Source organism: Misgurnus anguillicaudatus, chromosome 21, assembly GCF_027580225.2.
Source record: "Misgurnus anguillicaudatus chromosome 21, ASM2758022v2, whole genome shotgun sequence".
Taxonomy (NCBI): domain Eukaryota; kingdom Metazoa; phylum Chordata; class Actinopteri; order Cypriniformes; family Cobitidae; genus Misgurnus; species Misgurnus anguillicaudatus.
The window spans coordinates 44,274,973-44,288,318 of NC_073357.2; the positions used below are offsets into that span (position 1 = coordinate 44,274,973).

General features: G+C 39.2%; 1 protein-coding gene across 1 annotated transcript; it reads left to right on the plus strand.

Annotated features, from left to right (window-relative positions):
- Positions 1-285: 285 nt before the first annotated feature.
- Positions 286-11,692, plus strand: znf507 (zinc finger protein 507). The gene is made up of 7 exons (XM_055208501.2): positions 286-440; positions 1,728-3,868; positions 4,175-4,295; positions 4,532-4,643; positions 7,447-7,551; positions 7,658-7,792; positions 9,146-11,692. Exons 1-7 carry the CDS (start codon positions 437-439, stop codon positions 9,501-9,503), a joined length of 2,976 nt encoding a protein of 991 aa, XP_055064476.2. The 5' UTR covers positions 286-436; the 3' UTR covers positions 9,504-11,692.
- Positions 11,693-13,346: the final 1,654 nt, after the last annotated feature.

The following is a 13,346-nucleotide window of genomic DNA, read 5'->3' on the forward strand; positions in this document are numbered from 1 at the left end:
GTCGATTCTCAATCGGAAAGCTGCAGCCTCCGGAGGTCGCATGCAGGCTGCATACGTCACCAAGCCTGGTTTATTAAGGACAATTAAGCATTAAATATGCAAGTAATAAGCACATTAACGTTACAACAATTTACGATTAACTAAGAACAACAGTCAACTCTATAATTGTTAATATTCTGAAAGAAGACGTATGCAGAATACAAATGCGACCTCCGATTGAGAAATGGCCATCCACGACGTTACCGTCCACCTACGGCTATGCCAAGTGTAAAAATAGCGCCGCTGATGTCACTCCATATGGTCACATGACCAGACTCGAGTCACGTGATCGCAGCTCCATGCTCGCCATTTTGAGCACAGTGAAGCAGTTTTACAGCACAGGAATAAAAGCTACGAATTACAAGCACCGAGGCCAAAGATCAGATACAACTGCCGCATGAGTGAGTAGCGATGCCATGAATGTGACAGTCGCATGACCGATCTGAGCTGTTTATTAAACGCCAGAATAGTTTTTTTGCAGCTCATGTTAGTGTGAGTGTGTACATGTGTGTGCTGTTGTCAGAAATGTCCTGCCCCTCTCTCACGTTGCGTCTCCACGGTTATTACGGACACCATGTTCTCCAGCGTGCACACCTTGTGCAGTTTTAGGATTTGACCATTGAAACCGATTAACTGTGTTCAGATTTGCACGTGTTAAGAGGCTGTCAGGTCTCTGTTACTAAGTGTGTATCAGCTCGTCATTCTGTCGCACAGAAAGACAGAGAGTGTTTAAGATTATGCTTTTAACCCCTTCGTCATCAGTGTACGATTTTACTTATATTTTTAGGCATCAGATTGCTACATGTTTCTTTGTATAAACCCATAACACACCAGTCTTTATTTTTCATTATTATAATATATGTAGTATTTTTTATGGTAATAGAAATCGCCACACAGTCGTCTCTTACTTTCTCTAGTACTTATGATCAATTTGCTGTGATACACAATGTGTTTATGTGTATTTTGTACTCCACGTGTCTGTGTTTTGGTTTGATGTCATTCTCTTGAACTTCCCCTTGACTGTGGCTCAAAAATGAAGAAGTAGGCTACTTTAAGGAAATGTCTTACAAACAGAGAGTGAAAGTGAAAAAAAATACTTAACTTTTTCCTCTGTCTGTATTTCAAATGTAAAATTTAATTGCAAACTATTTGATATCGCTTTAATTCAAAGTGATTTACAGTGCATTAAGTCTTAACCTTTTTGTCACTGTGTTCCTCAGATTGACCCTTGCATTGGTAAACTGAGCTACATGAACACTATTAAAAAACTATAATATAGTTCAAATAACATTAGATGTTTAATGTAAGTACAGTAACAGCAGACATGCTAGCTTGTGTGACAGTCATAGTTAAGATTAACATATATATAAAACATCCCTTGTTTAAAATCAATGCTCATGAACTAAAGCAAGAGGTTACTTGAATGTCAAAACAAAACCACCCAATTTGTCATGAAAAAGAAACAGCTGTACTAAACAGTACCCAATGGGTGATATTTTTAGGTTTGTGAAGCAGTGGCTATTCTTGTAAACATGTAAGGGGGGCCTCTGCCAGTTGATGGACATAAACCTTAAAATAAATGCAAGATCCGGGCATTACATGAGCTGTGTCTTTGCATATTTGTGCTTACATGACATTCGTTGGATATTTTATTTATCTGTGATCTTCTTGTTTTTTATATATTCCAGGAATGGAGGACAGCAGTGGTGTAGCTGTTCTTGTGCCTCAGTCCAGAGCCCAGCAGGATGGCGTCTTCATTCCTGATCTTTGTGATGGAAAAGATCAGCAACGGCAGCAACAAAAGCAAGCCGCTGACTCTCTTATTCAGGTCATTGAGAAGCTCAGCAAGATTGTGGAGAAGCGGCCCCGGCAGTGTCCGGTTTCCGGGAAAAAGAGACCCTCAATGGCCTGTGCTTCTGTAGCCGTTCCAGACAACAGAGACAGCTTGAGTGGGGCCACACCTTGTAAGAGAACCCGAGAGATGATGGAGGACCACCCGGGATCCACCGGCACACCTGGGCAGGAGTTTGAACCAGATCCTTCCGGTCTAGGCACTCGGACTGTTACTTATTACCAGTGCAGTATGTGCCGATTTATCTCGCCCACATTGGAGTTGTTAAAAGAGCATTTGCTTCACCACGATGAGCAGCACACTGACTTCATTCTCATGTGCTCAGAGTGCCAGTTTACTTCTAACCACCAGGAGGACCTAGTGGCACATGTGAGACTTCACCTGGAGGAGGGGGGCCATGGGAGGAACATCACAGAAGAGCGAGGGACAATGTCAGTGAGGAACGTTCAGCAAGGAATGACAGTTTTGAAAGCTGAATCAGAGGGTACATCCACACCGAAGAAGTGGTACAGCTTTGAGCAGGGTAGGTACCGTTGTCTCATCTGCAACTACGAATGCAGACAGCAACGCAATCTGAAGACCCACGCATGGAGACACGCTGGCCTCGTAGACTGTTCCTACCCTATATTTGAAGATGAAGCGGAGTGTCCCGAAACTCTGACAGTACAAACCCAATGCTCCAGTTCACCTTTATTTCAAACAGGAAAGGAAGACACCATTGTAGTCCTTGCAGCTGTAGAAAATAAAACTCAGACGCTGCATGGCTCATCCAGTCTCCAGCTAGAGCTGTGTGCTTCACCAGAAGTGAAGTGCCACGGAGAGACCGTAGCTGCGAAAACAATTGAACCCAGGGTACCTGTCATTAACCATATTAAAGACACTGAGGAGCCCTTAGTGGAGGAGCAGGTGACCCCAGAGGCGCAAATGGAACTGGAGTTGGAGACGGAGAGTCAACAAGGAAGCTCTGACAGCCTTCTGTCCTCTGCCCAAAAGATTATCAGCTGCAGCAGTAACAGTGCAGGCCACGTCAACGTCATTGTTGAACGTCTTCCCTGTGCCGAAGAACCGGTGTCGAGCAAGTCTCTGCTCCTCAGTCCAGAGGTAGGAGGAGACAAGACTCTTCTTGCATCCGATGAGCCGGAGATGGAGAGCCATCACCACCCTATATATTTCAAACAAGAGGAGCAGGTTGCAAACGGATGGAGTGGAGATGATCCACAACAGGACAAGGAGACGGTGTCATCAGGGTCTACCTCAGATGAAAGTGTGCCACCAGTTCGCAGAAGAACTTATTCGGAGTCTCTACGGCTGCATTCTTTGGCAGCCGAGGTGCTAGTGGCCATGCCCATGAGGGCACCTGAGCTTAGCAGAACAAATGTGAAGAGTATGCATGGCATAAATGCGCAAAGCCCCGACACAGGCCAGAGAATAATAGAGATTGCTAACCCTAAGACGTCCTCTGGAGAGCTCACCGGTGTGATTGGAGAAGCAGCTGCTCTTCTTAACCATGGCCTACAGGGTACTAAAGGTCCGAAAGATGTGCTGGTGGAGGGCCCATCCAAAGCTGGCATCAGTATGTCTCTTTTGACCGTCATCGAGCGACTGCAGGAGCGGTCAGATCAGAATACTTCTGACGAGGATATTCTGAAAGAGCTGCAAGACAATGCCCAAAGCCAACACGGTGGTGGAGACTCTGCAGGTGTTGCTGGACCTGGGGATGTTACCGCTACTGAGGGTCTTGTGGAGTATATTGCCGGGAGCGAGAGGCCCTACCGCTGTCGCTTATGCCGTTACAGCAGTGGGAACAAGGGCTACATAAAGCAGCACCTCCGTGTGCATAGACAGAGGCAGCCTTACCAGTGTCCCATCTGTGAGCACATCGCCTGTGACAGCAAAGATTTGGAGCGTCACATGATCCACCACTGCAAGAGTCGCATGTACAGCTGCAAACAGTGCAGCGAGAGTTTCCACTACAAGGTAAGCAGTAGATTATAAAATAAACTATTTGGGTATTATATTCTAAATGTATTACCAATTACACTTGTATACTATGTACTTGTACACTATGTAAAGTATAAGTGATGGAGAAAACCTATACAACTCTCTGGTAGAAAAACACACATTTGTGCAGGTGTCAATCTTTATAAATAGGGAGCTAGGATTAGACTCTGTCCTTGCACAGAGCTTCCTAATATTGTAGGGCACTGCTCCTCCATTGCAGCTTTATTAATAAACTTCCTCCTTATGATAAACTGATGATGGTTTTATTAATATCTCATTCAGAGTCAGCTGAGGAACCATGAGAGAGATCAGCACGGGATAGATGACATCAGCGCCACGCTGACACACGTCACTGAAAGCACAGCAACTGCAGAAGAAACTGCAGGAAAGCTTGCAGATGAAGGTAAGGATGGCCTTCAGCACCAACCTACAATATAAAAGCAGTTGAGAGGTGGAGAGCTGATGTGTTCCAAACTAGCTGACCTGTTATTTTTTCTCCATTAAACCTAATGTCTAATATGGCATTTGGTTTTACAGAGAATGACTTTCTATTTTGGTAGATTTGTGTCTGTTTTGTTCATTTAAACAAGTGCGGTAGATTTTAAGGTAAATTATTCACTGTGTTTCTCTCTTGCTTAGATCCAGCCAATGAACAAAGCATTTTCAAATGTGATGTATGTGACTACACCAGCTCCACATATGTTGGGGTGCGCAACCATCGGCGAATCCACAGCTCCGATAAACCATACAGGTGAAGTTTTAGTCATGCTTATTCAATGTAAAGAGTAAATGTTTGGATTTTTTTTCAGTTCTTATGCAAGAAGAGCAAATTAATAAGCACCATATATGTGACCCTGAACCACAAAACCACACTGTAAAAAAATCCTTGTTGCACTTAAATGTTTAAGTTTAATCAACTTTCTTGACTAGCAAGGAGTTGCTATGAATTATATGCATTAAAGGCAGGGTATCTGATTTTGAAAAATGCTAATGGTAGCCTACTTGCATTTCGTGATTCTCACGAAAACTTGGTTTTAAAAATGTCAAGCATGAAAATGTAAAAATTGCTTAAATTTACTTTTTTCCCACCAGACATTGAAAAACAAAGTCTGGAGTAAATGGGAACATTAATTTAAAAACTTTTACTTATCATTTAACACTTTTTGTAACATAATTTAAAAAATTAGTCCTAAAAAATCTCATTACCGCAACAGTCAGAAAACATCAACACTGACATATTTTCAAAATGACATGACAAACCTGAAAGAACATAATTTGGAGAATCTGCACATGCATTTAAAATCAAAGTATTATGCTTCTATTAATTAAATTAACATTTAATAATCATCTGTTGCGGTAATGATAATCAAAATGTCGTCTAAGCATTCTGACAAGACAATATTTCAAATTAACTGTAAAAAAATGATCTTACCTGGTAGCCATCTTGAAGTAACTGGTCCATGTGCTTGGTCACTCATAATCAAACTTTATTAAAATTCTGTATGTGTGCTTAAACTGTTCTCAAAAAGAGTTGCGGAGGATGAGAACATCAGGCATGGACACATCATTTTCCTAATTTTTCTTCATTATTATTATACATGAATATTCAGTAAATATTTTTTCTGTCATCTAAAGTAGTCTAGCAAAACATCCATTTATTTTTTTCTTAATATTTTTGTGTTAATTTGATTCAATTACTACATAACGCATGTTCAAACACAGCCGGACACATTGCGGTAATGAGAATTTCAGCAGAAAATGAGATAAAATTTACAATTATAAATTCTTATGTTGAAATCACACATTGTGCAAGGTAGAACACAGTATTGTGTTAATTCCGATGCTTTTTAATGTTACTATATTACACATTTTAAAGCTAAAATCATTAGTGCCGTGGTGTTTCAATGGTTTTGTGAGAATCACCCGCACATGAACATGCTTAAGACGTATGGTGTCTGCGTGAACAGGCTGCGCAGTGGCATATGCAAAACACATTCACAGATGAGGGTCAAAAATTGCATGCGTCCAATTATTGCGTTCGGTCCGAATTTAATGATTTGTTGAACATTTTTTGGTCTTACGCTTTTCACAGATGACATGTATTTATTAAAATACATTTAAAGGTGCAGTGTGTAATTTTTAGAAGGATCTCTTGACAGAAATGCAAAATAATATACAAAACTATATTATCAGGGGTTTATAAAGACCTTACATAATGAACCGTTATGTGTTTATTACCATATAATGAATGAGATGTTTTTATCTACATACACCGAGGGTCCCCCTACATGGAAGTTGCCATTTTGGGCCGCCATGTTTCTACAGAAGCCTTTAACGGACAAACTTTTTTTACTAAGTTGTCTTTGACGATGACATGTTTGTCCGGTGGTGGCTACAGTAGCTTCTCTATGTGTTTCAAAAGCAAGGGGTGAGCAGTGGACTGAGCCGTTGGTTGCAATTCACAACCTCACCATTAGATGCCGCTAAAATTTACACACTGCACCTTTAACCAATTTAACATAGTGATTGCTATCAGGATGTGAGGAGACTTTTAACCAGTATAACTAAAAATGTTTCTGGATAAAATCAGATACCCTACCTCTAAGTTAAACTAGCTTTTTAACTTTATTTTAGTTTATAGCAAATTAAATTAATTGTAATTTCAAGTTGATTAAACTTAATGTAAGTGCAACAATGAATTTTTACAGTGCAGTCAAAAGTGTTCATTTTTGGGATAGATATTTAGTTGAGATACTATTTGATAATATGGAATTTAAGAATGCAAAAAAATCTAAATATTGAGAAAATCTCCTTGAAAGTTGTCCAAATGAAGTCTTTAGCAACTCGTATTATTATTGATAAATACATTTTTGATATATTTACAGTAGGACATTTACAAAATATCTTCATGGAACATAATCTTACTATACTTAATATCCTTTTGGTTTTTAGCATAAAAAACTATGGTATAGGTATAATACTCTAGTAAAAGTTATAATAAAATCTAATCTAAATCTAACAGGGAATGAAAGCATTAATAGAAATCACCACAAGGGTGCAGTGATGCTCTGGAAAATGCCTTTCTGCCTTCACTTATTGAATTAAGAGGAAGGCCTTATGCAGCTGTATACATGAAAGATCCTTTCCTCTGCACTACGAGCACAAACACACAGATCTGATCACATGCAAGTTCGCATGAATGCATTAGGCTCCCATTATGGTCTCTTTGTACGTGTCGACACATCTTGCTTTAGCTCTGCTCGCCCGATCATTTCAAACGGAGCTGCTGAGAGCGACGTCCTTTTAACAGAGCCGCACAATTCATTCAAGGTCTGCGAATGTGTCGCATTTATCACAAGCAATCCTTTATGTGTAGACGCCCAACAGCCTTTCATTGCACTTCAGATGCAGTACTTCAAACACGCAGCCACATAAACAGCAAAGTACCATGCAAACAAAAAACACCTGACCTCACTTGACAGGTGCCCCGGTGGGTTTCATTTCAAACCAAGTCGTTATGGTTCTCTTATTGTTTATTGGCATTATCCCCCTAGGTGCTGCAGCTGTGATTTTGCCACAACTAATATGAACAGCCTGAAGAGTCACATGAAGAAACACCCACAGGAACACCAAGCCATGCAGCTACTGGAGCAGTACAGGTGGGATGGCTCATATGTACAAAGAAGGGAACGTTGTGCAAAAGATGATGCAGACCTTTATTCACTTTTTTGGAGATTGGCCATTAATCTTTATCTTCTGTCCCAGGTGCTCCCTTTGTGGTTACGTGTGTAGTCACCCACCATCCCTCAAATCCCACATGTGGAAACATGCCGGAGATCAGAATTACAACTACGAGCAAGTGAACAAGGCCATCAATGAAGCCATTTCCCAGAGCGGCCGGTGAGAAGGGACAATTCATTATTGGACTAGGATGTGATGGGTCTGCTCTAAAACCAATTAAGCTTACTTCCTACATGGACAGCTGAGGCATTACCCTTACAAAGATACGATTCCTCATAAGGATTGATTTAAAACACTACATGGGCAGCAACAGGGTTGCCAGGTCTGCATAACCGAACTAGCACATAGACCAAAATCTTAAAATAATCACTGTATAGTAGTAAATTGTTGCATGTTCCCTTCCATTGTCATATTACCTTAAGATTGACAGCTAATAAACAAAATCCTTCCACCTTCAACCCACATTAGTTTAAAGGACAAGTTCGGTATTTTACACTTAAAGCCCTGTTTTCAGATTGTTTATGATGAAATAGAACGGTTTTGACTGAAATTTATGCGGCTGCCCCGAGAATTTTCGGATGTTTGTGTTTCACCTCCCACCTCTACAATGGGTTTATAGGTGCACTGGAACAATCCTTCCTAAAATGCATTAAACTTTCATTTACAAAGACCTGAAACTCACCGAGTGGTCAGGGGTGTTCACTGATATGCTCACACAAAAATCGCTGCAAAAGATGTTTTCCAACAAGTGGTTTATCATTCGTTGTTAACTTTTGGACCTATTTTTCCAAACGCCTCACACCCGTACATTCTTCCGCCGAGAGCTTGAATAATAGACACTCCAGCCCAGTTGGTGGCGCTAATCTGCCATGGCCAATTGCAAGAATAGAAACAAAGTTCCCGGCGGCGGAGTAATACCGTACCTCACAGCACATCTAATACAAGTCAATGGAGTTGGCAAAAACTACGATAAAACCCGTTGGAGTGCGTATTTTGCAGCGATTTTTGTGTGAGCGTGCCAGTGAACACCCCTGACCACTCGGTGAGTTTCACGTCTTTGCAAACGAAAGTTCAATGCACCTTAGGAAGGACCGTTCCAGTGCACCTATAAATCCATTGTAGAGGTGGGAGGTGATTCAAGAAACACCCGAAAATTCTCGGGGCACCCGCATATGTCGAAACCCCAGTCAAAACCCCTCTATTTCATCATAAACAATCTGAAAACAGGACTCCAAGTGCAAAATACCGAACTTGTCCTTTAAAACCACAGATATGGCAACCCTGGGCAGCAACTTTATCTGCACTGAAATCAAAGCGAAGACCTAATAAGCAACTCTAGGGAAGCTGGAAAATGAGCATATTTAAAAAAGTGGAGTGTCCCTTTAACATACTGTCTAGTCAATATTTGAAGATGTAGTACCATTCCTTACTAAGTTACTAAGTAAACCTGCCCTTTACAATTTGACTAGACTAACAGTTTGTTTCTGTTCTTCATATTTTTCGGAATAAAAGATCAACTACAATGTCTCTGAAATCAACAACTGAGACTGCAGCAGAACGTCCTTATATTGTCTTAAGCAGAGACGACAAACAGTCTTTTGAGATGACCTCTGCTGCAGGGACATCAGAGGGCAGCCCCATCAGGTCCTCCCCCAACAGGGCTGTGCCGTGGCGGGGTGGCTCAGGGCAGGCGCGACCAGGTATGGAATACTGTGTGCTGCTCTTTTGCTGCTGTATCTGTGGCTTTGAGTCTACCAGTAAAGAGCAGCTGATGGAGCACATGAAGCAGCATGAGGGAGATCTGATCAACATCATACTGAGCAAAGAGCAGCAGGAAAATCAGTCGAAAGAGACGAGCAGCCGCCAGTGACCCACCACACATACTGGGCTTCTGTTATACCTGCTTAGACAAGCAGCATGCACAACTTCACAGTCAAAATGTCGTCTTTCCTTTTCTTCTTTCTTACTTTCTTTCTTTTCTCTCTTTCCTTCTCGCTGTTAATTTATGTTTCTTTTGTTGACCATGGACATGTAATTTTAAAGAGACTTAGTCAAAAATGTGTCATTAAGTGTAATTGCTATTTTAGCACAGGAAAGTGTCATTTTCATTGTGAATTATGCTAATGGTGTTCAAAGGCATTTAATACCTCATCTGTTAAGAATATTTTTTAACATAGAGTCCACACATGAATCCAAGGCAGCTTCTCTTATTCACTGTAATATTATTTATATCTATAGTTCTTATGTGCGTTTACCTTTAAGTTGGCACTTGCCATCAAGCCGTGTTTGAACATAGAGAGGCAGATTTCCTTCGTGCTCTCTAATGTGTGTCAGTGTTTGCATTTTGATATTTATCAAACTAATTTATTTTTATATGCATGTTCCCTTCCGTTATGTTAATACAGATAAGACAGCTGGTTTTGAATTATGGTCTTTTTGGTGCTATATGGTGGTCTTTATTGGGAATGAATCTTAATACTGTATATAAACAGTAGTATTTTCTCATTAAAACATGGGAATACTGGCCCTTAAAAATATATTTTCATTCTAACAAAGGGCTTGTTCTATCCAACTATATTATTATTATTATTATTATTATTAATGTTATTAATAATAATATGCATATCAAAATCCCTTTCAAGTTACTACAATGTTAAATGCCAAAACTTAAAGACATTTTTTTCTTCAATATCATTTTATTGCAGTACGTGGATAAAGGGCACACTGAACCAATGTACTTTATTCCTTTAAATCATAATCACACTGCTGTAATCTTTAGGAAAGCCTTCGCAATTCATAACAAGGTCTTGGGTTTGGAAATCTATAGTTAAGGCGTATATTTTCGCTCGAGCACTACCCCTCTCAATTACTGAATCCCATTTGTCAAGCCACCCCTGCTTACCTTGAATTTGGTCTTTGCATATTTACCAAGATATAATTTGCATGCACTTAACGTTTGTATGTCAACAGTCTAAATGCAAAATTAATATGATAAAGGGATGCTCATAATTCATGCAGACTTCTCCCCACTGAAGAAATTAAATCATAGGAATTTACACACCAGATTATTATACTGTGAGCCTAATTTACATTTCAGACTGCAAGTGTGATCGAAATAGTTACATGGTCTGCATATAAACCTTGCAATCAAGTTTAACATATTCATCCTAATGAAAATTGATACTCAGAAACCTTCACGAGTTTAGAAATTGCTTTATCCTCCAATCCAATGTTTAAGCACAAAGAACATTCAGAGGATATGTTTTGTCATTTTGCATGTGCATATTTCCAAGTCTTGTTAAAATGCAATGCCGGCAAAGAGTGATTGGTCTTTAAAGCGTTTAAATTTCCGTTTCAGCGGTTGCGTTTAATTTGGAACACATCAGCAATGTGATGCATCAAATGAATCAAGAACCTACCATAGACAGGCATTTTTTCATTTCATTCTGCTATATTTGGAATTACAGCAGTTTTTGCAATGCACCTGAAATGTATATTTATCTCAATTAAACCTTAATTGTGTAACAAGGATATGATCTTAGCCACAAGTGTGCCTTCCATTTCAGCAGCCTCATCTTTAACTGATATTTCGTCAAGTTTAGAGAAATCCCAGCAACGAGTGCATTGACATTTTAATCAGGACATTTTTCCGTCGGAATTTTGGGTACATTGTACTGTAATATGGTTTTGTATACGACTGATACATAATGTAGAAAACTGAAATTTTTAGAGGAATTCTATTTTTGAAAGCTTGTATAAACACTAAACGAAATCAGACAAAAAAGTATGAAAATCAAAAATGACCTTTGACTAGCCAAAGTGTATCAAAAAAGGTCTTTAATGGGTGTAAGGGAATGGTTGGCATTTGGAACGCAAAACAAGCACATTACATGCTGCCATGCCAAAGGAGAGGTTTCTTGCCGTTAAAAGGCCTTCTGATGCTGCTTTGAAGTATTGAAGGTCCAGTTTTTATATTAGTGTTCTGTTCACAATTATTTATTTGTTCTGTATTGTCATGATTTTTGCCAGTGTATTTTTGGTAATAAAGTATAAACACCAGTTGTGTCTGATGGAGTCACTGTAACCCTAAAGCTAAAAGAATACATAGCATTTACTGTATATGCACTGTAGCACTACTGTATTTACTGTATATCTCAAATCGACATGGAGCAAAAAGTAACGTTTATTTTCGCGTGCACACTTGAAACTCCCCCATGCTCACGTGAAACTGTTTCGTGCTCACGGAAAACTTTTGCGTGCGCACCTGAAACTATCGCGTGCGCACCTGAAACTAAACGTGGTAGTTTCACGTGCTTACGTGAAACTTTCGCGTGCGCACGTGAAACTTTCGCTTTCACGTGCGCGCACGATAGTTTCACATGTGCGCGCGAAAGTTTCGCATTAGCATGAAACTAAACTTTCGATTTTCTTACTCCAATGTCACCTTAGGGGCTCTGTACAAATCATTACATTGCATATGCCGGAAATAATTTGAATTTAGTTTAGACAAAATGCATTCTACGTTTGACGCTTCTATCCAAAGAAATATCATGCATTACAATATAATTTTTTTATCAGCATGTGTGTTTCCCCTTTGTCTAAAACCATGACATTTTGTGCTGCTAACACAAAGGAGCACAATTCGGCATAATTAGGTCTGCGGTATAAAGTCTTTAACATGCAGCATTTATCAAGCGAAAGCTCTAAATGACTTTTTTCCTTTATTTCATACTCTCTAAATAATAAAATTGATAATTGGATAAGGCAAAACAGGTGTCCTTGTGTGTGATGGGCTTTTTATTTCCATAGAATTTAATTAAATGACTTTCTTTTGAGGGACTTTCATTTTTATTGCGTCTCATTGCTTTGCCTGTGGCTCCTGACATTTGCCAAGCAAACCTTTCTTTATATCATGGGTCACAAATAATGCACTGAACTTTAAGGTAATGCAAATAACAAAAGGAAAGCAAATCAATCAAAATTACCTTTAATTGCATCTCTGGTGCAGAAAGTTATTCATCATAAAGATGAGAATCTTATTTATACACGCTTCACAAGTTGTATCCTTGAGAGGTGTGAAGCAGGTATTCAATGAAATTGTTTGTGATGTGTAGCTTGATATTTCATTTCTAGAGTTGTCCTTCTAATCCATCCTTTAGTAACAATGTTTCTTACCACATCAAAGAAATACACAAGACCATAATGAAGTTTAGATTCTGGGAAGCTGTGAAAGATTTTCTAACTTAGCTAGTATTAAATTAAAATTCTTTAGAAGTGAGCCAACTAAAATTTGAAGCATATTAAATCCGGCAGACAGGTTTTACTTATAAGGTTTTAACTTGCTATAAAAAGTATCTAGCTTAAAGCTCCTGAAGCTCCATGGATGAATTCTTTCCCTCTTTGGTTGGTACAGGTCTTTATAATCGTTTCATTTTATATGAATCCATATCAGCTTATACAAAACTCACTAAAGCTCTCATTTACAAAATCAGTTTTCAATATTGAAAGTAAAGAATTAAGATATAACATGAAAGAAGAGAAGAAAAACAAGTCTCTTAAAATTCTATCTATGCAAACTTTCAAACTTAAACCCTACACTACTGAGACCAAAACCAAGTTATTTCATTGACTTGTAAATGTAGTAGCTTGCTAAGGCTTTGAAGTCAAAGGAAAAGTGGCCCTTATTTTGGGGAAATGTATATGTTGGAAATTT

Coding starts and splice junctions, on each gene's coding strand:
- znf507 (XM_055208501.2), top strand. Junction 4,296..4,531: donor AGGAAAGCTTGCAGATGAAG/GTAAGGATGGCC, acceptor TCTCTTGCTTAG/ATCCAGCCAATGAACAAAGC. Junction 7,552..7,657: donor CAGCTACTGGAGCAGTACAG/GTGGGATGGCTC, acceptor CTTCTGTCCCAG/GTGCTCCCTTTGTGGTTACG.